Source organism: Balaenoptera acutorostrata, chromosome 6 (genome assembly GCF_949987535.1).
Source record: "Balaenoptera acutorostrata chromosome 6, mBalAcu1.1, whole genome shotgun sequence".
NCBI classification, from domain to species: Eukaryota; Metazoa; Chordata; class Mammalia; order Artiodactyla; family Balaenopteridae; genus Balaenoptera; species Balaenoptera acutorostrata.
In genome coordinates, this window is record NC_080069.1 from 117,282,777 (window position 1) to 117,310,325 (window position 27,549).

The 27,549-nt window shown below is 47.8% G+C and overlaps 1 protein-coding gene across 4 annotated transcripts in view; it reads left to right on the forward strand.

Moving 5' to 3' along the window:
- The window catches only part of GARNL3 (GTPase activating Rap/RanGAP domain like 3), a 155,203-nt gene that overhangs the window by 125,366 nt on the left and 2,288 nt on the right, over positions 1-27,549 (forward strand). For all 4 annotated transcript variants that reach the window (XM_007194660.2, XM_057549099.1, XM_007194661.2 and 1 more), the window contains 10 exons: positions 1,422-1,533; positions 6,041-6,139; positions 6,503-6,619; positions 7,176-7,351; positions 9,823-9,981; positions 16,440-16,506; positions 21,281-21,388; positions 22,783-22,901; positions 25,182-25,320; positions 26,092-26,307. In XM_007194660.2, the coding sequence (XP_007194722.1) occupies positions 1,422-1,533; positions 6,041-6,139; positions 6,503-6,619; positions 7,176-7,351; positions 9,823-9,981; positions 16,440-16,506; positions 21,281-21,388; positions 22,783-22,901; positions 25,182-25,320; positions 26,092-26,307 (1,312 nt within the window). The remainder of the gene's footprint in view (positions 1-1,421; positions 1,534-6,040; positions 6,140-6,502; positions 6,620-7,175; positions 7,352-9,822; positions 9,982-16,439; positions 16,507-21,280; positions 21,389-22,782; positions 22,902-25,181; positions 25,321-26,091; positions 26,308-27,549) is intronic.

The window sequence follows — 27,549 nt, forward strand, 5'->3', positions numbered from 1 at the left end:
ATGGCACCTATACAGCACGTTGAATACAGTTTCAGGGCTTCACGGACCTCCCTAAGCACCCCCTGGATCCTTCAGGGCCCCTCGATCTTCCGGGTTAAAAACCCCAGTTCTGCATAAGCGTTCTGATCTTGTGTCCTGCACTCAGAGAACATTCTGTTATTTGGAGTTGGCTTTCCACCTTGGTGTCTAATGCTCTAGCGTCTGTGTCTGTCGCCCAGTTGGCATTTACATTGGCTTTGCTTTTCCATATCCTCCTGCTCTAAGTCACAAACTCAGAATTTCCAGAAATCTTAGGGAACTGCCATTCCAAGTAATGACCTGCACTTGTGCAGCCCTCTTTCAGTTTATAAAATATCTTCACATTCTTTGTGTGATCTTTTCACAACAGCCTGAGCCTCATCTTAGCAATTAGAATATTCATTTTGAGGCTGTTGGGTTTTATAAAGGGAAAGCATACTTTTCTAAGACAGCAATAATGCACACAGTGTTTACCCTCATCCCAAATGACACCCTTGCAGGTGACCTCAGAGCCATCGCTTCTACTTTGAGTGTGTGAGCGTGTGCTCACCCAGACCATGCAAACACACCTACTACACATGCACACGGGCTCTGGTACAGCCCCAGGTAAAAGTGAAGACATGGGACTTCAACTCGTCCCTGAGAATCTCCACAGACTGACTTCCTTGTCCCTTGAGGGCAAGCCACATGCTTTGGAGGGAAATTAATGGTTCGGTTGAGAATGTCCCTGATTCTGGTGTGGCTCAGAAGCCACGAACTACGCCTGCAGACTCCAGGCATCGGCCGCAGCTCCGAGGCAGCAGTGAGGTGGGGCTGACTCTTCCTGCCCGACACGGAATGAAACTAAGGATGCGAGTTCCATGACGTGAATGTGTCACGTGGGAGAACACAAGTGGGTTTCATCAGCAGCCCTCGCCATATTCCTACAAACAGGTGTTATTTTTTTCTTGAAGATTTGTAGCCTTAAATGGGTCAGTAAGCATTTTCATGTTAAGACGATATCAACTTCTTGCATTGTGTACGGTTTAATAATTTTGCCGAATCAGCAACACAGGAATCTGACTTTTTTTAGAGAGTTGGATGGGACTTCCTTTTATAATAAAGAGAAATGTTTGCTTAGAAAACGTTACCAATGCTTCAATTGCCCCTGTGGGGCGTCATTACAATATAGACTCTGGTCACGGTGCCAGAAACATGTGACTCCAGCCTTTTCCTATTGCGTGCGTTTCTGGAAGGAGACTTTTCTTCTTAAGAAAGGTAACTGAGTCAGAGCCCTTCTAGCTCCCAGGGTTTGAGGGCATCTGTGTTGCTGTTTTGGGCGGTGGTGTGCTGTGCGTTTCCACCTGATGGGTCGGTGTGTTCTTTCTGGTGCACTTACCTTCTGATGCTTGGTTGCCTCGCAGCCTTGGGAGCCCCAGTGTTTCTGCAGTAATTTCCCTCACGAAGCCGTGTGTGCAGATCCCTGGGGCCAGGCCTTGCTGGTTTCCACTGATGCTGGAGTCTTGCTAGTGGATGGTTAGTGAGTAGCTGCTCCTTCAAATGTCTCTCTTTGTATAACTTGTAGTACTTCTAAGATGGGTGACCACCGGTCAGCTCCCTTTAGATAAATGGGTCCTCAGCAGTGTCCTTAGCAGAGCTTTATTTCCTTAAAAATTACTCCCTTGTTTTCAACAGGCAAGCCGGGGCCGTGGGGGGCGGGGGGTGGGCGCGGGCCTGCATGACAGTTTCATCCCTTCCGATTAGTCTGTGGATATCGAATAAGCTGCAAGGAAAATCTCCTTTGCGGCCAATACTTATCATGATTCCAAAATTTTACTTTAAATTGACAAGGGCAGGTTGTTATTTAGAGCCGCTGTCTCAGGGATATGCTGTCTCTTGAAACGCTTTTTTTTTTCTTTTAAGATTTCTAATTCAAAAAGTACTCAGTATCCAAAACAAACAATAAGAATCTTAGATAACCTATATTTGATGGATAGAGAAACAAAGATTTTGACAGGAAGACAGATCTCATCTCAATATAAAACCAAACTTTTCACAGCCGGGTGGGTCAGCCTGTCCCCAGGGAGGCAGTCAGCTCCCTGTCACCACAGATCAGTCACCAATCAGACATGACCTCGGCAAGGATGCCGTAGAGGGTATTCAACTTCAAGTGGGGATTTAATTTAGCCTCAAGGACTGTGTGGTCCTTTCCAGCAGGAGGCCCCTTGGATTCTTCCAGACTCCTAATGAATGATAAAGGAGCTAAACACTAGTAGCAAGTCATGTCCTGGGGCTTCAGAGGGAGCCATAGGTGTAGAGACAGCACCTTCCAAGGGCACAGGAGCAGGCCTCCCGGTCTCTGGTTACCATAGTGATGCTTTATGAGCATCCTGAAGGCCACCTCCTGTGAGAGTAACGTAACGGCCTAAAACTGCAGCATCTTCCCATCCTTGGCCTCGACCTTTACTCCCTCCTCAGTCCCTGACTCAGCACATTTATAAGTACGTGCTGTGTTCCGGGCCCCGTGCTAGGTGCCTCCGGTAGGACGATGAGAGGTGGACAAGACTTTATAATGGACTTATTTCTGACCTTATCTGTTATTTTTGCTATATCTTTAAATGTTGTATCCATAACATAATTTTTTAAATTCACATATATAATTGTGTATGTAACTAATTTACTGAAAGCCAGATAACTTAAAATTCATAAATTCAGAATTTAAATTAAATATTTAATTTTAGAAACTTTTATAAAACAGTTAGAAAATCTTTGTGATCTTGAAGAAAACCTCTCTGAGCTTCAGGTTTCTCTAAAGTGGGGGTAATTTTTTAAGTAGCTAAAAAATAGTTTATAATAATGAGAAATGATGAACGAAACAAAATAAGGATGATGATCCTAACCGCAAGGGAGGAGATGCGGAGATTACACGACGTTACTTACTTACCTGTAAGCGCTTAAAGCAGCGTCTGGCACACAGCAGTACCTTACCAAACAGTCGCTATCATCATTACTCTATCCCTATGAACTTGCCAGAAGGTAACAGAATCTATAGATTGTGCTCAAAGTGCAACCAAATAAAAGAATTTTTTGGAAAAAACAAACCTTAGGGGTTTAGTCTAGTCTCTTAGTTTTACAGATGAAGAAACGGAGGCCTAAAGAAATGATGTGAAATGACCTGCCCAAGACCATACAGCTGGTTAGTGGTACATCTGGAACCAGAACCCAGAGGTGACTCCTTGTCCAGTGCTCTCTCCATGAAACCAACTACATTTTATTAAAATTAAATTAAACTCTACCAATGTGACTGTCTTTACCTTGATGCAGATTTCCAAGACTATACTCCTGGGCAAATAATTATGAAAATTTTTGTGATGAAAAGAATGTCAAATTCTACCAGTTTGCCTTTTTAGGAAAGAGAAAGTATGTTTCATAGTGACTATTTGTAAGGCTTGCCTAAAAACAGAAAAAAAAAATTCTATTTGAGTTGCTTCTATGTAAATGTAAAATCCAAACCAAGATTACCAAGTCCCTTTCTGAAATGTTCATCTTTACGTATCCAAAATGTAATGGAAGTGTCAGATATAAGGATTATTGTGACTGCCAGGAAATTCTTTTCTTTCAAACTTGAGGGACGTTGTCTTAACACAGGTGGTAGCCATATACACCCACCACCAGCTTAGATGTATTACTCAGGTTATTACTTTCATGTCCTAGTTATGCAGTAATGCATCCCTGTTTGCCTTTGCTCAAAAGAGAATAACCCTTAAGGCTTTCTTTGTATTCCTTGTTGTGCTTTTAAGCCATAATTCTCTTGTTATTTCTTTGTTTACCTTTTTCTTGTCTACACTTAATTGTATTACGAATTATCTCTGTGAGTGAATCTCTCCATTTCATTTCACGCCAAGTTCCACTCTGTCCCATTAGCCTCTGCTTAATTTCATTAGACTTACCCCCTTGAGAGTCTGCTCCTTTCAAGGTCACTATTAAACATCAAGATTCTTTGCAAAAAAAAGTGTAGCAAAACCTACTCTGAAGGGAGACTAAATACTGATTAAATATGCTATCACCATTTGTTTTGGTTTTGCAGTAATAGGAAAGCCAGCTCTAAAAGATTGTTTCTTCCTAAAGAGATTACAAGAAGGAAACCATGTTATGAAATAGTCATTGACTCCACGTCACTTTCTCATATCCTTTCCTTCCCTTCCTTCCTGTGCTGTATATAAACCTGTTTAGCCACCTGAGAAAGACTAGATGGAGAATAAATGCTCATTTACTCTGTACATAGTCAGGCAGCCACACGGTATCCCTCTGTTTTAACCGCAAAATGAAGTGCTTCTGTCACATTAATTCCTTACGGCACAATTTTCCTGTGCTCACCCCATCAATCCACAGGGATGCAGTGCTGTTTTTAGGCTACAACACTGGCTAAGAGCCCAGACTTTGTCCTTGCACGGACCTGGGTTCCGCAAGCTCAAGACGTGAGCTTAGACAATTTTCTATCACCTCTGAGCCTCAGGTTCCTCATTTGTTAAATGGGAGTATTAGAAGTTCCTACCTAGTAGGGTCATTGGGAAATCTACATTAAATGACACATAAAACACTTAGCATTAAGGCCTGGCATGTAGGAAGCCCTCAGTGTATGTGAACTGTCATTCACAAAATGAAACAAGCATAGTCACTTAGTCAAACATAGAGACGGATACTGGAGTGATCATCTCATGGTTTGAAAAATTGAGTCTTCCCCCGCAGAAGCACAAAGAGCCTGAGAATCAATCCTCTTGGGAAGGCCTGGGCTAGAGGAGCAGGAAAGTGTTTGATGGGCTGTCACAGAATTTATATTAGCCCCGATCATGAAGGGCAACTAGAGCCAAGCCCTCTGTCTAATAAGAGCCTAGCAGGCTCTGTGCTCTGAAAAATACAGCGCTCTCACAGGCCTGCAGGAGCGGGATGATAAAAGCTCTACTCCCTCCTGGGCACCATCCAGGGAGGGATGAACTCCCAGACAGGTTTCTGGAAGAGCCAAGATCCTCAGGGCCTCTCACACCTAAATTACAATTAAGGAAACACCCACACCCACAGCTGAACACTTGAAGACCTAAGTGTCTTCGAAGTGCAGATAAAGAATAAGCTAGACACTTCTGCCTAAAATGTCTACACCATCCTGGGACATCCTTGCCTTACCCTGAGTCTATGTCAAGCTCAGAACAGACCCTTTGCTTATGGAACAGCCTTAATTCTTTTAGCCCTCTTTGTCCAAGGGACCCCCGGGAGCAAAGTTATTGCTGGCAATTTAAGATCCCAGTAAGTAAGCTTAAAAACAAATCCTATGTATAATTGCAGTGTCTTTAATCATCTGTTTACCTGACGTCTTCCCAAATGTTTCCACTAAAATTAGTTTTTTCCTGTTATTTGGGAAACGTAATTGATATTTCTCTCTTCTTTTATTTCTGTCTAAAAAGGAGATTTCATATTCCTATATGGAGAAATACTGAAAATTTATAGGTAAATTACTATTGATGCGGACATAGGGCATGTTGCAATAGGAAGTTTGTTTTTATTTTATATACAAAAGGAAATTCTAATTTTGCTTTCTTGAGAAATATGCAAAATAACCTAAGATGTGATGTGATTTCAAACATGACAAAAAATCAGAAAATGCTCAAGAGAAATGGCTAAGCTTATTAGCATTTTTTAAAACTTGGTGTTCAGTTCTTTGGAATAATCCCAGCAAAAATTGGAATTGGGAGATGCTGCCTTTTCTTTGATGAACACTGAGGAGAAGAATACAGCTTAGGGGCCCTGCCGTTATGCTCCCTGTATGGAGTTGTGAATGCCTTTGGGAAAGAAATGCCAGTCCTTCCCCCTGAGCTAAGAGGAGACTAGTGCTTGAACTTTCTGTGTAGCCCTTATGAAAGCTCTAGAAGCTGTCCTCCTTCCTCGCCTAGGGAGAACCGGGGTCCAAAACTACCCACAGGCACATTTTGTAGGTTCTAGAAAGTGTGGTCTGGGTTGCAGCATCAGGTAACCAGGTTTCCTCTTCCAGATGACCTTCCATCAGTGCCAGTGTTTGACAAAACTCTGCCCGTGAAGCAGATGCATGTGCTGGAGGCGCTGGACCTTCTGATTTTCAGAGCAGACAAAGGTGGTACTCCTCTCCAGGTGATGTTTTCTGGGAGGAAGGGAAGAGTGTAGCCTGCGGCCGACACAAGGGTCGTGGGGCTCGGGCTGCATCGGTGGTGCCAGCTGTTTCTTCTCCTGGTGCCCAGGGCTCAGGGGCCTTGGTGGCCCATATGTCCTCTGAGGAGGGGATGGTGAGGGAGAGAAGGGCGGGGGGGCATCCTTGATTGCATCATTACATAAAGGCGATGTGGGGTTTCTCCTGGATTCTGGAACACCTCAAATTCTGATTCCTCGAGCAGTGGTTTTCCTATACAATCCACCCTTTCAGTTCTTCCAGGTCGTCTTACTTTTCCATCCATCTCCTCCATCTGCTTTATCCCACCAGGGAAAGACGCCCGCCTCTTTGTCTTCAGGCTCAGCGCTGTGCAGAGGGGCATGGAGGGCAAGCAGGCCGTGAAGGGCAAATATGACTGCAGAGAAAACAAGCTGGAGAAAACCAAAGGTGACTCGATTCTTCATATTTTGGTGGTTTCTGTCCAATTAATCTTTTTCTCAGACTGCCCAGATTTTACTGAAAAGAAAAATGAGTGGGAATTTGATTTTATTTGTTTTCACTTGGAAACATCACAAAGGTAGCATCACTGCTTCCCTAAGAGAGCTTGAGTGATAGAAAAGCAGGTTGAGGACTCAAGGAAATTCCAGGTCTTGTTTGACAAGTTTGGAATGAGTTAAGCTCTATGAGCAAACCTGTGAAAAGAGACTTTTAGACTTTGGTTCCTGGAACTCTGATCACCCTTCACTTTAGTTCATATCATGTAATGGGTGTGAAGCTAAGTCCACAAACTCTAGTAGAGAGGGAATATGACTTCCTTAATTGTCCTGTAATTCAACCTAATTTTTATTTCAAGTCCCCACTTTGCCTGGTGGAGGGAACGTTTCTTAGTCATTTCACTGGGTTATGCTTAATTTCCGGGGTTCTCAGGTATCACCAAATCGTCAAAGCTTGGGGGCTTCCCGCCTCTCGTCGTGTGTTCAGCATCACTGATTTCTCTTCCCAGGCTGCCACTTGTATGCCATTAACACTCACCATAGCAGAGAGCTGAGGATTGTGGTTGCCATTCGGAATAAACTGCTTCTGGTCACGAGGAAACATAGCAAGACAAGTGGGGTGACCGGCATGTCACTGTTATCTCCCCTGTCCGAGTCACCTGTTGAAGAATTCCAGTACATCAGGGTAGGTTTTCTCTTCAGATCGTTTGGCTCCTGGCCAAGGTGTCACGAGGCAGACTCCCTCCTTCCACCCAGAGTCTGTCATCCATTGGCGTTCAGGAACCGACTGGGGAAGGCCTCGCCTGTTGCCCTGGTTTCCCCAGAAGACTAAGGTGAACAGGGCTTTTCCGGCTCCATCCAGCTCATTCATACCAGTGAGCACCCAAAGATGCTGCCCTAGTGGAGATCATTTTGAAATGTATAGAAATTTAGAATCATTATGTTGGGCACCAGAAACTAACACAGTTTTAAAGTCAATGTTAAAATAATAATAATAATAATAATAAAGTCAATGATACTTCAAAAACAAACTCATGGAAAAAGAGACCAGATTCATGGTTACCAGAGGCAGGGGGTGGGGGGAGGGGGAAATGGAGGAAGGTGGTCAGAAGGTAAAAACTTCCCATTGTAAGACAAGTAAGTACAAGGGGTGTAATGTACAACACGAGAAATATGATAACGCTGCTGTATGTTATATATGGAAGTTAAGAGTTCTCATCACAAGGAAAAAAATTCTGTTTTCTTTTTCTTTTATTTTGTATTTATATGAGGTGATGAATATTCGCTAAACTACTGTGGTGATCATTTTATGATGTATGTAAAGTCAAATCATTATTGAACACCTTAAATTTATACAATGCTGTATGTCAATTATATCTCAATAAAACTGGAAGGAGGAAAAAAAAAGGATGCTGTTCTAGGTCCTGGGGATACAGCAGTGAACAAGAAAAAAGTGTCTTTTCTTGTGGAGATTGCTTTCTAGTTGCAGGACAACAAAAATAGGCCAATAAGTCTATGAGTCCTGAGGATAACAGTAAAGTAGGGTAAGGAAACAGAGGATCATGGATCGGGGAGGTAGGGGATCTCTTTTAGAAAGGGTATCTCAGAAGCCCTCTCAGAAAAGATTACCTTTGAGGGGAGATCCAGATGAAAGATGGGACCGAGTGCTGAGGGTCTCTGGGGAAAGGGTCTCCGGGCAGAAGGGGAGCGGCCAGCGAGGGCCCAGTGGCCCAGCTCAAGGCACAGCCAAGAGGCTGGGCGGCTACAGCTGAGGGGGCAGACAGGGGTCAGTGTATGGGGACCAGGTTCTCTTGGGCCCTGAAGGCCATTGCAAGGGCGTTGGCTTTGACACCGAGCAAAAGGGGGGAGCCACTGGAAGGTCTGAAGCAGAGAAGTGGCAGGTTTTAAAAAGGCCATGCTGGCTACTGGACAGAGGAGAGAGTAGGGGGCCAAGAGTGGAATGAGGAGTCCAGCTAAGAGGCTGATGCAGGGCCCTGGCAGGAGACGAGGTCAGCTTTGGTCCTGGGCAGGTGGAAAGATGTGGTGGACAAAGCTGCCCCTTTGCCTGAGTCAGTAGGATTTGCTGCTGGGCTGAGCGTGGAGCCTGTGAGAGAAGCCTCCTGGAGCATCAAGGCCCTTCCCAATCTTACCATTCTAGCTTTTTTAAAAGCTATGGTACAGGGACTTCCCTGGTGGTCCAGTGGTTAAGACTCCGTGCTCCCAACAGAGGGGGCCCGGGTTCGATTCCCAGTCAGGGAACTAGATCCCGCACGCCACAACTAAAGATCCCGCATGCCGCAACGAAGATCCCGCGTGCCACAACTAAGACCCGGAGCAGCCAAATAAGTAAAACATATTAAAAAATAATAATAAAAACTATGGTACATTAAGGTGTCAAATATGTCAACCGTTGGCCACTAAGGCAGAGTAGGCCCATAAGTGAGCTGAGAAGTTATTTTTGCCTAGAGTTAAAGCTGCCTGAATTATGCATTTCAGTTTCTGCTAATATGCAATTCCAGGGGACAGAACAACAAAACAGTTAAAGCAAGTTACAATCTTGCTTTAAATAGGTGTTAGTCTTCTCATACAGTACTTAGCCATCTTAATGAGTATTTATGCAGAGCATGTGCATTTATATGGAGTATAAGCTCTGAAGTCAGGTTTCTTGAGTTCAAATCTTGGCTCTGCCACATATAAACTATGTGACCGTAGGCAAGTCATGTGACCTTTGAGCCTCAGTTTCCTCACCTGTAAAACAGAGTAACAGCCTTACCTACTTCATTAGGTTGTTATGAGGATTCAGTGAGAACAGTGCCTGGAGCTGTTAACATTAGCTGTTATTATTATTAAATGACAGGACGGGACCAGACAGTCTGAGGGCTGACACAGGCCACACTGTTGAATTGCTTTTGTAAAATTGTTTCCTGGCCTCTCCCCTCTGCAGTGGACATAGGGCTGAGCCTCGAGGACAGGCTGTAGGAGAAGTCTGGCGCCATCCCTCCCATCCTTTCCCACCCCTGCCTCCCCTGCAAGCACAGGGCTCTGCAGGGGCCTGGCCGGGAGACTCTTCTGCACGGGAGCGGGCAGTGAGGGGTTGATACGAAGGTGGCTGCTCTGTCCTCACCCCTTTCTCCTCCATCATTGTCCACCACACAGGAGATCTGTCTGTCCGACTCTCCCTCGGTGATGACCTTGGTAGATGGGCCATCGGAAGAGAGTGACAACCTCATCTGCGTGGCTTACCGGCACCAATTCGACGTGGTGAACGAGAGCACGGGGGAGGCCTTCAGGCTGCACCATGTGGAGGCCAACAGGGTCAGTTGACAGATATGGGGGCAAGTGGGAAACTAGAAGGCTAGGAGTTGTGTCTTCTAACTTTGTCATGCCGTGATGAGGATTTCTTTAAAATTGTGTATTATTTATTGTATCAGTATCATGCGATGTACTATTTAGGCTGCACCACCTGAAGCTGCCATCTTTGTAGGTCCAAATGGTTCAATATAATATAACTGCCCATTGCCCTGTTCAGCTTTTCCAGGCCTCCCCCTGCCCTTCCATCCTTCCCAATAAAAGAGGAATGAAGAGTCAAAAAGCTAAATGTAAATAGCTGAGTAAATGAGAACATTTGTTTGGTAATTCATGCTAGAAGGGCCTTTGGAGAGTAAGGTTGCTCTCAGAGGCCCTGCAGGCCCACAGCGTGGGGCCTGGGTGGCAGGGGAGGGTACAGCCCATGTCTCCATCCCCTTAGAGGCCGTTAGGAAAAGAAGAAGGGATGAAACACCATTAGGAGAGAGAGAAAAAGCAGATCAGCACTGGGGGTCTATACCTCCTGGCCTGAGCTGCACAGAGAACAGCCATGTCCTGGATTTGGACAAAATCTAGGGCCCACCGGAAACTCCACCGAAGCACGAAAAGAGGACCTCGTGGGTTCCGAGCATCAGCACCCACGAGTGCCTGTCACTGAGCTGCTCCACACAAACAAGCAGGTCACAGAGCTCTTCAGCCCACTTATCGCCGTGAAGCAGGTCAAGGCCTGATAACACTTGAGCCACTTGAGGTCTGCATGGTGCAGGGCCAGCACTCCGGCTTAGGTTCGAGGACACGGCAGAACAAGGACTTTGTCTCCAGGGAGAATGTTGTTCCTGATGAGAGTTTCCAAACCCACAGACTTCCCCCAGTCCTGTTCAGATGTGTCAAAGAGACTGAGGAATTTAATTATGCTTTATAAGAAGTTTAAAAATACAGTTTATATTTGGACAAGCCCTACATAAATATGCACTAAAATTGCTAATTACTGTATGAAGAAGACTTAACACCTAATGAAAGCAAGATTTTAAAAAATAGAAAAGGGCTTCCCTGGTGGTGCAGTGGTTGAGAATCTGCCTGCCAATGCAGGGGACACGGGTTCGAGCCCTGGTCTGGGAAGATCCCACATGCCACGGAGCAACTAGGCCCGTGAGCCACAACTACTGAGCCTGCGCGTCTGGAGCCTGTGCTCCGCAACAAGAGAGGCCGCGACAGTGAGAGGCCCGCGCACCGCGATGAAGAGTGGCCCCTGGCTTGCCACAACTAGAGAAAGCCCTCGCACAGAAACGAAGACCGAACACAGCCAAAAAAAATAGAAAAGTCAGAAAAAGAAGCATCTAGATATAATTAGGAGGTCTCCTTATCTTCAGCTGTTGTCAATCACAGCTCAGTCTGTCCTTTCATGTATATATACTGGTGGCACCCAAACTCGTCTGCAATTGGAGTCATCAAGGAGCTTCAAATGCTACTGATGCCCATGTCCCACCCACAGAGATTTCATCGGCCTTGGGTGTGGCGTGGGCTTTAGAATTTTCAGATGATCCCCAGGTGATGTGGGAAAGTTTGGGAACCACTGGTACACACTGTTGCTCAACTCTGGCTATAATTGCCTAGAAAGCTTTAAACAGATCAGTGCTCTGATACACCCAGATCAGTTAAACGAGAATTCCCAGGTGTATGCTATGGGAATCAATTGGTGTTGAGTCTCCCCCAGGTGATGCTAATATAGACCTAGGAGAAGGAATCTAACTTAAAGCCAGGACTCCCGTCCATCCCAGCAGCCGGGAACCTATAATTACTTCCAGCCGCTGACTTCTGAGGAGGAAGGGTCCAATCTGGCCTTTGAAAGTTCTTGCCTCTTCTTGCTTTTCAAAACTCTGTACAGCCAGCCAAAAGAGACAGAAAAAGGCTGGCCTAGCAGGTCTTTGTCGAATCAATCCTTCCCTGGCAACTAGTCTCTTAAGATTCATGAAGGCCCAGGAAAAAATGAGTTAAAGTTTTCTTTGATGACTTCTGTGTTTGTTTTTCTGAAAGCTGTGAGAAACAGTCCTAAATTTTTCTGTCCTTTCTTCGATATGCTTTTTAAAGCAAAGATACAAAATTTTCTCTAAGAGAAAATGTTTAAAACCGTGTCCCCTGGATCTGAGTGGGTCAGTGTGCATAGTCCCTCCTAGTACAGTGGTCCCAACCTTTTTGGCACCAGGGACCGGTTTCCTGGAAGACAGTTTTTCCACGGACGGGGGCGGCGGGGAGCGATGGTTCAGGTGGTAATGCAAGCGATGGGCAGCGGCAGATGAAGCTTCTCATGCTCACCCTCCGCTCACCTCCTGCTGTGCGGCCCGGTTCCTAACAGGCCTCGGACAGGGGGTTGGGGACCCCTGTCCTAGTAAATCAGCAGCTGCTGTGTTTGCTGAGCAGGCAGAGGTACTGAGACAGTGGCTTGTCTTTGCGAGGAATTTACTGTCCAGCTGGGAAGAAAAGCCCTAGAGAAATGAGGAGAGAAATGAGCATGCTTTCTAATAGCTGGTCAGAAGCGGCCTGCGGGAACAGGGTTACTTCCCACCGGGATGCTCCTGCAGGACAAGCCCCGAGTGCAGTGGGGCAGGAGAGAGAGGCTGACCCTCCTTGAGTCCTGGAGATTTAGTGCCTCAAGTTGCCCGCACTGCCTGCCTGTTCCGTGTGCGGCCAGCCAGGCCGGCCTGGTTTCCTGCCCCTGTACCTCCTCTCTTCTCATCCAAGACCCCTTGATTCCCACTGTAGGCTTCAAACTGACCTTAGCGTCTAAGACAATCCTAGCTCGAGAGAGGAGCTGTTTAAGAAGCACCAGAGCAGCCTTCTGAAAGTCAATGTCAAGTTCGTTTTACCAACAGGCCGACTGTGACCTACTGCCCCAGCTCCAACAGCCAGCACTGGCCTTCTTCCCAAAACAGAGGACTCCTCTGGAGGGAACTGCAGACCTGGTAACAGGATCTGGGTCTCTGGCTTATTTGCTGGGCCCAACCTGACTGTCTGCCCAGACCCCAGCCGGGCTCCATTGAGAGCTCACCCCGGAATCACGTGGGAAGGCTGGACACTGACCTCACAGTGGTGACCTCTTTCACTTGTTACAAGTCTGTGTTCTGAAGTTTCGCAACCACCACATATGACTTTTATTATTTTTAAATGCCAATAAAATGAACTATTTTTAATCAAGGAAAAAATAAAAAGCCAGTGCCTATGTCCTACCCTAGACCTACTATATCCAGATGTCTAGGAGTGAGAACCCAGAATACGTATCTTTTAAAAGCTCCCTAGTTAATTCTCAGGTCCTCGCCTGGTCAAGAAACTGCTGCAGGAATGACTCCTGCCAGCACCCACCCCCCGCCCCCCTGTCCTGGGAGCCGACATCTGTATCAACATCTGTATGTATATGGAACATGCACACATGAACCCGGCCCCACCGTGCTAAGTGTTAATAAAGTCTGACGAAATGCAATGGGGGACCTGAGGGAGGAGTGGTTGAGGCCATGCTGTGGTCTCCATCCCTGAATTTCGGCCCTGTAGCCTTGACAGGAATGTGCTGTTCACTTCCCCGTTTCTGCAGAAAAGGAAACTGAGGCTCAGAAAGGAGGAGCCACATTAACCCCAAACCACACAGCTAGTAAGTACAGGGGCAGGACTTGAACCCAGGCTGCCTGCTCCCAAGGCCATGCCCTTAAACCCAGCCTGTGGCATCCACAGCCTCGTCACAGAGCGTGATGGGGAGAGCAGGTCCAGGCTACAAAGCTGGCAGCACTTGGCCACTCCCCTCAGGAAGTGCACAGCCTGGCAGAGCAGACAGCCACACCCTCTAGGGCTCGAAGCCTCTAGCTGAGATAAGTGTCATCTAACTGACAAGTACGGGGACACCTGAGGAGGAAGTGACTCTTAAGTCAAAGTGCTGGGGCTGGGAGGGTGCCCTCCAGGGCCGAGGGGGCTCAAGGGCTGTTCCCTCCCGTGATATACCCCACTGGTGCTGGTTCCATAGCTAAATAATGCCACCAGCTGACATTATAGAGCATTTACCAAGTACCAGGCCCTGCATGACCTCACGGAATCCTCAGCCCCTACAGGAGTAGATGTTCTAGTATCTCCCATTTTACAGTTGAAGACACTGAGGTTCCGAGAGGTTAAACCACTGACCTAGGTACCCACTCCTCTCAAGTGGCAGAGTTGGGATTTCATTGACCCAGTCGTGTGTTCGGGAAGTACGTACTCTGCTCCTGCCACTCGACAGGCCCTGATCCAGGTGCTGAGGATGTCACGTGAGCGGGTCGGCAAGGCCTCTGCTTCATGGAGCTGAGATCCAGTGGGCAGGAGAGTGCCAGCAAACAAACAAACAAGCAAGCGAACATTGGGCAGCAGTGCACATCATGCAGATAATTAAAAACTAGAGCTGTGACCTACAGCAGCAGAGGAAGTATTTGGGATTTGACGCCCAGGTCTTTCTGATCCCAGAATCAGCACCCTTGACCTCTGAGCCTCGCTGTCTCCCACCCTCACAAAGCCCCACAACTCTTGGTTCTGGCATTGGCCCCATTATACCATGTTTTACGTGCCTGTATGCTTTTCTGACTTTTTCTTAAGGGGTGAGACCCTGCCCTTTCATTTCTGCGTGCTTGATGGCACCTAATACAATGCCAGGTAATACTGGGTGGGAGATGGGCCCGGGTTCCATTGCAGGGACTTGCCAGACACAAGGCAGAGGCCCTGGCTGAGGGTGGCCAGCGGGGCTTCAGCACGGTCGTGAGACTGTTTAGAGGAGAAGGCTGCATTTGGGAGAGAGCAGTGAGGAGGAGGGCCTGGGGTGCGGAGGGGCCCCAGTGCAGTGCTGGGCAGCTCAGAGACTAGAAGGGGCTGGAGAGAGCTGGGCCAGAGGGAGACAAGGACACGTGCCCCTGCTGGAGAGGTCAGGCCTAGCCTGGGGCGCAGCAGGGGGTGAGACACAGAAGAGGATGCTGCTGGACTTGGGTGAGAAGGGGAGCCCCCAAGACTTTGGGGATAGCTCTGCTAACAGCAAGGAGGAGGTTTAGAAGGCAGCTCGTCATGTGCGACATAAAGATAGTAGCCTCCATGGAGGGCTGATTATGTGTCAGGCCCTGTGCGACATAAAGATAGTAGCCTCCATGGAGGGCTGATTATGTGTCAGGCCCTGTGCAAAAACGTGTGCCTTGTTTCATGGAATTCTCATGACGATCCAGCAGAGTCAGGATTACCGTTATACCGGTTCACAGGTGAAGACCTGGGGCCAGAAGTTAAGCCATTTGCGACAAGCCACAGAGGCAGCGAGTGGTACAGGCAGGATCGCAGCTCGGGGCTGTCTGACGAGCATCGTGCTCCCATCTGTTCCCCTACGCTGCCTCCTGCGTTCCTGGGTATGGAACCTGTTGCCTTTGAGAGAAAAGACTTAGGAATATGGGCTGGAGCTCTGAGGAGAATGTGTGCCTGAGGTTGTATCTAGAGATTTTGAGCAGAGTAAAATCTGAAGCTATAAAGGTGGGGATTTTTCTAAATGAGAGAAGAGCCAAGAAATGGAAGAATAATCTGAAGTGAGAGAGAGGACGGGAGGGAGGAGACGTCCCATGTCAGAGGCCGCGGAGCTCTGGATGGAGAGATGAGCCATGGCCAAAGGCCTCCAGGCTGGGGAGAAGGAAATCTTCATGGTGCTCAGAGAGGGCAGTGTCCCTGGTGGTACAGGAGGACAGACTACAAGGGCTGAGAAGACAAGTGAGGCAATGAAAGAAGCAGGAGATTTTTACAGGGTCAGAGTTTTGAAGCTCAAGAGGGGCCAAGGACACTATCAGGTTGAGAACCGTCTTCTCAAAAGCAGAAACGGAGGCCGGAGAGGAAGAGCTCGCCCAGGCCACAGAGCTAGGGCTTCTGACACTCTCTGCATCATGTCATGCCGCCTCCCTGGAAGTGAAGGAGAGAGAAGTGCAGACACGGTGATACTGAGATTCAGAGACTGTGTTTGAAGCAGGAGGAAGTGTGGCTGAAGTGCAGGGGTGTTAAGCTTGGAAAAGAACCGGGGACCCGGTTCAGATCTTGGCTGGAGCACCTTCTACCTGAGGCACTAGAGCAACTGCACCTCTCTGAGCCTCACTTTCCTCATCTGTAAAATGGGAGCAATGCCACGTACTTTAGGGGTTGATGTGAGAGTGAAACAAATAACCCATGTGAAAAGCTTTGTGGACTGAGCCCACTGTATAAATAAGAGGCCTGTCAATAGAGAGTGGAGATGTCCGCCTACAGAGCTTCTCAAAACGTGGGAAAAGAGGGTGAGAAAGTCCCTAGGGACTGCAGTCGTGGCCACCCATGTGGCACCGTGGGTGCTGGTGAGGTGGGAATGCCCCCCAGTGCCTGAGTTTACAGAAAGCCGTAACTTGAGAAAGTCTTTTCATAGTGTCAGTGTCCAGCCTGCCCACTACCATTGCCCATTCTCATTGCAGGTTAATTTCGTTGCAGCTATTGATGTGTACGAAGACGGGGAAGCCGGTCTGCTCCTGTGTTACAACTGTAAGTAAAGGATGTGTTTTGATCTCTATTTGCTAAAATCAATGGTTATTTTTTTTTTTCTGGACAATTTAAAGGGACTTAGCTTTAGATTTACCTGAGGTATTGTTCCTGGGTCCTTAATTCCACTCCAGGGCGCATCTAAAAATTGCCTTCCTGCCTGGATCTCCCAATACGCCAGACCGCCTGGCAAGACGGTGCAGGGGCCGCCTGGGGGTGTCTCCAGGACGTGGGGGTGATAGCAGTGGCTTCCATCTAGGGAGCCCTTACTGTGTGCCACGCGCTGTGCTTCACCCACCTCAGTCACCGTTCCATTGGCTTTTTCTGTTACTATCTGTCATCTGGAGGGAGATAAGGCTCCTGAGACCTGGAGCGGTGAACGGACTTTCTCAAGATTGTGCAGCTACAAATGGCAGAGCCCAGGTTCACCTTTGGGGCCTCTTGACTCCAGTGCCCCAAATTTTAACCACAGTTACTCTTCCCCTTTTTGTTATTTCTCAGGTGTTAATGAAATCAGCCTCAACCTGGCGAACCTGGCCTCAGCTGGGTTAGTTTGGGTCAGGTGGCGGGTGGGTTTCAGGCAGACCACAGATATCATATAGGGTCTCTAAGGATTTTCAGCATTTCAAAAGCTAATGTGATACTACAATAAAAAGGATCTTTTTAAGGCAAAGGTAGTAAGGTATTTTCCTGGATAAGCCTGCCCAGTTTAGCTAAAACAATAAAATATATTTTTTTCAGCCTAGAATTGTATCGATTTAGAGTGGTGATGCTGGTTATATCACATGAGGCAGATATTTTGATTAATTAATCTTTGATTAGTAAGTATTTTCAGTAGAGAAATTTGTTTGATAAACATCCTCTCGAAATTTGAGATTTATGGGGAATCAGGAGAAGGTAGTCACAAGGAAAGAACTTCACCAATAAATCGCTCTTTTAGGATATTTTATTCACAGATCTGTCTAAACCCTTCTCAAATTTGAAGCTGATTTTTATCATATGTCTGCTCCTTTCTAAAATATAACTTCCAGAAACCCAGAGTTTTCTATAGAGAAATTTTTATCTCAGATAAGTGAAAAACTTTTCTACATGCAGAAAGGGACTTTTCTTCAGAGAAATTTGTTTTAAAATTAGAACCTATACACTGTTCCCCACCAGCTGGATGGGGAAAGTCAAAGGAGGGAAGTCATAGATTCTGAGCTGCTTCCCAGGCAGTGACTTTCTTAGAATCCTGCCCCCGCGCCAGCCCCCGTTCAGGCGGCTCTTTTTAACCATAAGGGACGGCCCTCTCTGTGCCAGGCCCGTGTCGGGCTCTGGAGACACAACAGTGAAAGGCCCTGCCAGGGACACAGTGAGCTCACGCTTCACGGAACAGCAGGCATGGGCGCCAGTTCATGGGTGTGAACAGGCTGCATGACTCTGGGGTTCGAGAAACAGCTTCGCTTCCTTTTCTGAATCAGTTCAGTCTAATTTGGAGGCCCCTCGCCTCAGGTGCAGAGACCACCAGCACTGGTTATTGGAAGGGAGCGCCCTCTGCTTCCCTGGGGCTTATCCATTGGAAAGCGCGGGGGGCCGGCAGGGGGCGCCTATGGACTGCAGTCCTGTCGCCTCCTCCAGGCCCGCGTGACCCCCTCTGAGGCAGGCGGGGGGCTGGGTCTGGCCTCCCAGGCACAACACAGCCACCCGACCCGTCCAGGAAGCTCTGTGCTCAGGGGCCAGGGTCTCCTCCAGCCCAGCCCCTCAAACCCCCCAGCAGGTTGCTCGCCCCTAGTGGGAGTTGAGGTGGGACAGGGGAGAGGAGAGGGGATGTGTGTAAGGGACCTGGGCCTTTAGAAACACAAGGCTGCTGTGTCCTTCCTGAGTCGTTCATTCATTCAGCAAATCTTTACCCAGCACTTCTGATATCTAGGGGTTTCAGCAGTGAATATAAGCACAAATCCAGCCGTCAGGTGGAGTTTACATTTTAAAGAGAACAGTTAGACAATTAACAAGATAAATAAGAAACACGTGCAATTTGTTAAATGGTGCTGAGTGCTGAGGGGAAATGAAGGGGGAAGAGGGGCCAGAAGAGGGGCCGGACTGGGCAGGAGTGGGGTGTGCGGGTCACCGGTCACCAGTTACAGGGGGTGAGGAAGGCAGGCCTCGCTGGGAGAGGAGCGAGGACCGAAGACCCAAAGGGAGTCCAGGTATCAGGACTGAGTGTTGAACATGAAGGTATCAGGCTGAGTGTTTCAGGCAGGGACGAGAGCAGGTGTAAAGACCTTGAGGAGGAACATTCCAGTACGGTCGAGGTGACCCCAAGATGACCCGTGATCACAACAGAGTGAGCGAGGGTGCGAGTGGATAAAAATTGGCAAAGAGGACCAGACTCCAGCAGGGCCTGGTAGGTGAAAGGTCTTTGCGTTGCACCCTGGTGAGCAACTGGAGGCTTTTGAGCAGAGGCGCGACAGGGTCTGTAAGAGGAGACCGCCTCCACCCCCCGCCGCCATGGTGTGGAAGCGGGAAGGGCGGGGACTACGCTCATCTGACGAGCACGCCAGGGGCTTGGACCAGGACCGCCGCAGGGGAGGCGCTGAGCGGTGGTCAGGTCCTAGACATGCTTTACACGTGAGAACCAAGATAACGTGCCGGTGAAGAAAGTGCGGCTGTGAGGGGAAGAGAAAAGGAGGACTGCAGTCTGGGGACGTGAGCAGCTGGGAGAACAGAGAATGCCATTTACTGAGATGAGGGAGGCTTTCAGAAGAGCAAGTTTGGGGGGAAAGATCAAGAGTTCAGTTATGACCCATCAGCACCTCTGAGATACCCAGTGCAGACAGTGAGCGATCACCTGGTTCAAGTGCGGGCTCCGGAGGGGGCTCCCTGGGGGTCATTAGCAGGCAAGTGACCTTTAGGGTCCCGAGACTAAAGAGATCACCCACCGGGAAGCGGGGGAGACAGGAGGAACCAGCAAAGTAGACTGAGGAGTGGCTGGAAAGACAAGAGAAAGTGGGGTGAGGCCCTGAGAGGCAGTGTTGAAGGGAGTAGTGACCCGCTGTGCCGTTTGCCTCTGACAGATCGGGTCTGAGATGGCGCTTGGGTTTACAAGGCCACTAGGAAACTTGACAAGAGCAGGTGTCTCTGGGGAAGCAGTGGGGAACAAAAGCCTGATTGCACAGGTCAGGAGAGATTGGGAAAGAGGAAGTAGAGCTGGGGAGTCCAGACAAGTCTTTCAAAGAATTTTGCTTTAAGGGAAAAAGAATAAGGAAGGGTGTAACAGCTAGAGGAGGAAGAGAGGCCAAGGATTTTGTTTTCCAAAAGGTGGAATAAACAGCATGTGTAAGGCTGTCGGGAAAGATCCGATGGAGAAGGGGAAACTGCGGTGCAGGACAGAGGGGGGATGTCCCTGAGGGGGCGAAAGCCACGGGCCACAGTGGAGAGGGGGTGAGCTGCACCCCACGGCATCCAGAGTCGTGGGCAGGAGGCCGAGGGCGGACACAGCAGCTGGGGGAGCCGCTGCTGAGAGATCCGGGTGTCCTTCCTGAGCGCTCATTTTCTCAGGGAGTGAGGCCTTTAGCTGAGAATGAGGATGCTTTTTCTCCCCTAGTGAGTCCACTGTAGCAAAAACAGAACTGACTCTGGTGAGTTTTTCTGTCCCAACAACTCACTCTGTTAGAAGAACAATGATGAGACAGTATAAGTTAACTGCTTGACAAGGCACAGTGGTCACATCAAAGGAGACCCTAAGCTTCAGGTGGGCCGGCGGTGGTCATCCCCAGCCTAGCCCCACATCGCAGGGGGCAGCAGCAGCTCTGGCTCCATGACCTCTGCCCTCTCACAGAGGGGCCACAGCTGTCGATTCTCACACTAGGAATGGCAAGAGAGTGCTTCATGGGCGTGATGTTTCTTATTAGGGTGATGAAAATGTTATAAAATCAGATTGTGATGTTGTACAACTCTATAAACATACTACAGTTCATTGACTTGAATGCTTAAAATGGATGAATTTTATGGTATATAAATTACATCTCAGTAAGGCTGTTTTAAAAAATAATTTAAAAATAAGATTGTATGGCTAAAACGTGATGGGCTTCTGGAATAAAAGGGGCCTTTGTTTCTACGTGACCTTTCTCACTCGAAGAGGGTCTGAACCACCTGGACTTGTGTTTAGAGCTCGGAGCAAGCCAGGAGCTGGGTAACTGAATTAACCTGGCCTTAATCTAACGCTGGCTCAGATTCACCAAGGTGATACAGGCACATGGCTTCAAGTTTTCATAATAAAATGTCGGGGGAGTGGTGTACAGCTCCCATCACACATGTCCTGCTGAGTGAGGCTCAGAGCGTGATCCCCTTGTAGGAGGCCTTCCTCCGTCCAGGGGCTGCCTTCAAGTGCCCCTCCTTCTCTGCAATCAAGCCAACCTGGTTCTCTCCCAAGTAGAACTTGTGAGGCTGTGGACAAGCTACTTCACTGCTCTTTGCCTCAATTTTCTCATCTGTAAAATGAGTGTAATAATAGCATCTACTTCATAAGTTTGTACAGATTAAATGGAAGAATGTTTTAAAGCTCGGTGCCTGGCTCATAGTAAATTCTCCAAAAATGGCGGCTATGATGACTTGTAGCAGAAATATTACTCTGGCTCAGACTGCCTCCTGCGCCTGAGGATCTGGCATCATGGCAATATTCGTCCCGGCTTTCATAAAGAACGAGCAGATAGGATGCTATTCTTGTTTCTCATTTATCTAATTATGGTTACCTGAGTGTTGTGTCTAACAAAAATGCATCGCTGTTGTTTTGTTGCAGACAGTTGCATCTATAAAAAGGTTTGCCCGTTTAATGGTGGCTCTTTTTTGGTTCAACCCTCTGCGTCAGATTTCCAGTTCTGTTGGAACCAGGCTCCCTGTGCGATTGGTAAGGAAACCCTTTATCATCATGTTCTTTCCCCCTCAATAGACATATCTGAACTGTTCCATCCTGTGTAAGCAAACTCACTGGCTTACCGCTAAATTGCTATGAATTATGTGAGTATAATGAGTACTCAAAGCCTTCTTCTTCTTTAATTGTTTTTCATTTTGTTCCTCTTTGGAGACTATTGTCTTCCACTGTTCCTCCCAAGTCTTCTCAGTGCCTGAGCATGTGAGCATTTGAGAGCAATTAAATATCAGTTTCAGTAGATCTTGAACAAGATCTCCAGCCTTGAAACTCTGACTGACTTGGGGGAGGAGCACAGTGCACTTGGCGTCCTTTTTATACATTTTGAAGCTTGAAAGTCTAGAATTACAGAAACTCAGGTACTTTGCCTGCCACTCAAAACTCAGGACGTGAGTGGTGGTGCTTCGTTTCTGTGATTCAAGATCCACAGCTGGGCATCTGCCTGGGGAGAGTCAGATCAGAGCCAAGAATCTTAGCACTGTTTTCCTCAAAGTAGAAGGCTTTGTTGATAGGTAAACATGATAGAGTTTTGAGAGGAGAGCAGAGGAATGGATCCAGACACTCGGAGGACAGGGTCGGCTCCGATGCAGATTAGTTATGGTAAAAAAGGGAGGGAAGGGTTGGAAACGGCTCTCAGGTCTGAGCCACGGCACCGGGGGGCCCACTTGAGAGATCAAGGCTAGAGGCGTGGGTGTGGTAGGAAGAATCAAGGTGAAGCCAAGAGAACGGATGAGTCGCCAAGGAGAGAGGGCAGAGGGAGTGGGCCAGCGTGAAGGAGAGAGTGCGAAGTGGCCAGTAAAAAAGACAAAGGTGGGCTCACAGGGCCACTGGGGCAGCTCTGGCACCTGGACGTCATCAAAAAGATCTCAAGAAGACGGGCCAACGTTTAACAAATAATTCAGCAAGCCCACTGAACCCAAGGGACACTGTGAGGGGTAGTCCCTGCCCAGACACACAGACAGGAGGAGCATAGGGGAGGGTGACCCGGAGACAGGGAATGAAGAAGGAGTAAAGGCTAGGTTCCCGGGTGGAAGGCATGTGCGAAGGCCGTGTCAAGCTGCAGTCTGGACCGTAGGGGGAAGGTCTCCAGGACCTGGGTGGGCGGTACGCCCCCGGAAGATTGGGTACAAGACTGCAGCGGGAGAAGGGCACAGGGAGAAGCTGGGACAGTGCACACGTCACTGGGCAGAAGCTTGGCGGCTAAGGCAGGCTTTCCTAGAATTGGGGGACATGCACCCGTGAAGGAAGAAGAGAAGCAGCCAGAGGAAGGGGAGAGATGGGAGTTGCCAGAGAAGCGAGGGGGATGTGAGAGGGTCCTGGCAGCTCCACAGCCGCAGGCACAGGCTGGGAGCTGACGCCCTGTTGCCTTGCAGTCTGCGCATTCCCCTACCTGCTGGCCTTCACCACCGACTCCATGGAGATCCGCCTGGTGGTGAACGGAAACCTGGTCCACACGGCCGTCGTGCCTCAGCTGCAGCTCGTGGCCTCCAGAGTGAGTACAGCTGGGGTTTTATTTCTGTCTGAGGGGCTTTGGGAACCCACAGCACCATGAGGTTTCAGGCAGGCGCAGACATGTTCACGGTGAGGCTGACAATGCCAACACCTCGTGAGCGCTGAGATGAGAAAGCTGAAAACAGGCTCATGGGTTGGGTTTTCCTGTGCGAGTCCCCTTGGGCTTCAAAACGCCCCTCCTTAGTGTTAAGAGAGTCGTCGGTGCTGGTGGCAGTTGGGGAGCGCTCAGCTGAAAAGAGAAATCCCCCATCAGAGCCTGGGTCACTATTGCCCTGAAGAACAGGCCAAGTCTAGAAAAGTAAGAGCTTGCAATGTTCCTTTCTTCCTTTGCCGCTGTCTGTCCTCAATTTGAATTTGTGTCCCACAAACTATGGCTGACAGACTAATTCATGTCTGGCAACAGAATGTGAGCAACACCGAAGGATGCAGGAACGACGATCTTCCAAGCTGTCTTCTACTCCTGGCGCATAATCCAGCAGGTCTCGTTCTAGTCCCCTCCCCCAAGTCAGCCCCACACCCTTTCCCTGGCTCTGCCAGGCCAGGCTGTGCCCTGCTGCACGCCTGGGGCACTTTTCCATCCTGACCTGCATCACATTTGGTGGTGGGTGACTGCGTACTTTCCCCACTGCACTGACAGTTCCATGAGAGCAGACACTGAGCATCTTATTCACTAACGTAGCGCCAGTGGGGTGCTGGTAAGTGTGTAACCACCACCAGTCCTCTGGAAAATGGCTGTGTGTATGTATACACACACATATATGGACATCAGTTGATTACAAATTTTACTGATTATAAAATGTAAATAGCTTACAATTTACAAATAATAAAATATACAATGCTTTTATCTTAAAGTCCATTTAGCCAACTGGCTCTCACAAAATGCTTTTGTTAATTTTTGCTGAATTCCTTTCTCCATAGCCAAACTAATGCTGCAGTTCAACCACGATTTTATGGTTGGAATTATATCTCCATCCGTTCTTCTTTTTCCAAGTTTGTTGTCACTAAATCTGATATGTGGGGCTTCCCTGGTGGCGCAGTGGTTAAGAATCTGCCTGCCAATGTAGGGGACACAGGTTCGAGCCCTGGCCCAGGAAGATCCCACATGCCACAGAGCAACTAAGCCTGTGCGCCACAACTACTGAGCCTGCGCTCTAGAGCCCGCAAGCCACAACTACTGAGCCCACGTGCCACAACTACTGAAGCCTGTGCACCTAGAACCCGTGCTCTGCAACAAGAGAAGCCACTGCAATGAGAAGCCTGCGCACCACAACGAAGAGTAGGCCCCGCTCACCGCAACTAGAGAAAAGCCCGCGCACAGCAACGAAGACCCAACACAGCCAAAAATAAATAAATAAATTTATTTTTTTAAAAAATCTGATATGTGATCTATTAAACTATTTTTCACCCTCGTACAAATCATTAAACCAAAACTTCTCTCAATTTTAGCATTAGATCCAACACACTTTTAATTTTAATCTTCATTATTAACATTTTCTTCATCACTGTAAGTCTAGACAATCAACAGAACAACAAATCAAGCTCTGATTTGTAGCATTTGCCAATTTCCATGGTGTAAACAGTCCCACGTGACTGATCTCAAGCTTCCCGTGTGACACGATGGAACACAGCTTTAGGAGCCGCTATTACACAGTATCCCCCCACCTGCCCAAGACAGTGTTCATGTAAATTACCTCAAGAGCTCGGAGAATACTCAAGGTAGTAAAATAATCAGGAATGGTTGAATTTTGATATTTAGTTCCTTTGTTTTATAATTTAAGTTTAATAATGGCTGTATTTAGCAGCCAGCTTGCAAAATTCCTGAAACTCAGCGTCCCTGAGTCCACATACCACTGCCGTTACCCCAAAGCCAGCGCATCAAGGGTGTGTTTGAGTATTTGCTGAATCATGAGAACCCATTTCTCCACCTGTGACATGGATCTGACTGAATCCCAAACCCTCTCCAGTTCTAACCTCCAGGTGCCCGAGATCCGTGTTGGGGAAGTGTGTTGTGTCTGTGTTTGCAGCTGGTGTGTGGGAAATTGACTCTTTTCTATTGTGTATCAACAAACAGATAAGTGGGTGAGGTGAACGCTCAGGAAACGTCTGAGCACAGAGCTGGAAGCCGCCTCCCCGGCTCGTTCCTGCACCACAGGCCCCCCGGGGGGGGGCAGTTGGGGGCCCTGCAGTGATGACAGAAGGGCTGGTGGGTGCAGGGCCTGTAACAGCAGGTGGCTCAGTAACGCCTTCTCTTTCTCTCTAGTCGGATATATACTTCACAGCAACCGCATCTGTGAACGAGGTCTCATCCGGAGGCAGCTCCAAGGGGGCCAGTGCCCACAATTCTCCTCAGACACCCCCGGGCAGAGATACTCCAGTGTTTCCTTCTTCCCTGGGGGAAGGTGAAGTCCAATTTTTACTGTCTTATGCTAGATAGTTTTGATCCGTTCTGATTTCTCTACTTCATTGTCAAATACTGACATGTGACTACTGCCGAAGGAACTCACTATTTGAAGCCATAAAAAAACTTGCAGTGTGGTTGCATTCTTAAGAAATCTTGTGATAATGCCCCCCCAAAAAAATCCCATTATGAAAACAGTTGTTGCAATGGGGAGAAGGGAGCCGAGGGCTAGAGAGATTCCAACTTGTCCCAGCAAGTTATCTTTCCTTCAGGGATGTTAACAATATAGTAGGTTTTTATAGCTAAAAGGACATAGTCATAAAACCCACACATTACTCAGCACCCAGGTTTCACTCTGTCTGGCTTCGCCCTTGAACCCTGCCCGCAGGCCTTTGTTGTGGTTACTGCCTCGTGGTTTTCCTAACTTCTCACCACATAAGTCGTCACTATGGCTCGTTGTCACGAGAGCTTGTCACGAGAGCTTGGAGCTCCCGAGCAGGACAGCTGTGCTTTTCTTGTCGACTCCTTCCTCCTGTGCAAACGTAATCAGGAGTGGGTGCATTTTTCCCCATTTACCCATGAACACGATGCCCTTAGAAAACAGAGCCGTCGGGCGCCCTCACTTTGTTGCCCCTAATGAGACTTGGGAGGTCAGCCTGCAACATAAACTCTTCCTTCATGCTAACTATGTTGAGGAACCAGGAATTATCCTCTTGTGAATAACATGAACTCTTCTTAAAGTTCTGATGTTCTTCTCGAACTCTTATTTCAGGTGAGATTCAGTCCAAAAATCTGTACAAGATTCCACTCAGAAACCTGGTGGGCAGAAGCATCGAGCGGCCTCTGAAATCGCCCTTAGTCTCCAAGGTCATCACCCCGCCCACCTCCATCGGCATCGGCATCGCGGCCATTCCTGTCACTCACTCCTTGTCCCTGTCGCGCATGGAGATCAAAGAGATAGCGAGCAGGACCCGCAGGGAGCTGCTGGGTAATGGCTCTCGATTCTTGTGTTCGCACTGTTTGTAACGATACCCGCTGGTTTTATCTGTGGATATTAACTGTCCTCAAAAACAATGAGCCCTTTCATAAGGGATTTATAAAGAAATTATAGTGCACCTACACCGAGGAATACTATACATCATTTACCCAATGACAATGATGTGTCAATCTGTATTTATTGATGTGGAAAGTGCCCAAACCATGTTCAGGGGGGAAAGGGCAGTTTGTAAAACAGTAGGTCTAGTCTGATATGACTTTTTTAAACATAAGTATCTATATATGTCTAATTTCCTAGGAAGGTGTCCAGAGGGTTTATATCCTGCAGTCCTCAGATAACATTTTACATTCGTATATCTAAAATTTTAATTTACTTGGGTTTTTTTTTTTTTCATATGTTTTGTTTTCTTGCATGTTTGTGGTACAGTTCAGTTATCCTTCCCAAAGCCCCTGGACCGTGGGGCAGTTCTATGGGGATGGTAGAGATGTAAGATCTTTGCTGTGCCCTCCTCTCTCAATTTACAGGTGGGAGACCAGACCAGAGAAGCATAAAGCACCATGATGACTGTGAAAACGCTAGACTGTTATAAAGATTTTTGTTCAGAATTGTGAAAACAAAATGAGGAAAAATGGAAATGTTATGTCAAACCAGTAAGAACTGGTTTGAAAACTTGAATTGGCATCTGCACGGCATAAAACTGCAAGGACAGCTGGCCTTGGCACATGCCTGTCCTGCAGTAATGTTTCCTGACCAACTGGAGACAGGGATTCGGACCACCTGACAGGGCAGGCCTTGACATTGGCAAAGTCGGTTGGTTTTAGAAGTTGGTGCCTTCCACTGCACTTTTAAAACATATACATTGCTATTTTTAAACCACTATACCCTTAGAAAGCTTGATCTGCCAACTACTACTATTGTATAAACCACTGTGCTTTTCAGAAATTGAATCTCTGAGTTGGAGAATTACAGTTTCCAGTGGTAGCGCTATAGATTTTCTCTCCTTCATTAAACTCCTCTGACTTTTTTTCCCAATACATATATTCGTTCTAATCAGAAGAAAAAAGACCTCCTACCAACAAGACCACCAATTATTTAAAAATATAGACTTTATCATCATTCTTCTTGCCTCGATCCCAATAATGCACCAATACCCAACCAAGAGGAAAAGGGCATTTTCTGTCTCTGTGGCAGCCCTGTGGTAATGACCCGCTGACCTGTGATTCTCCCCTGCAA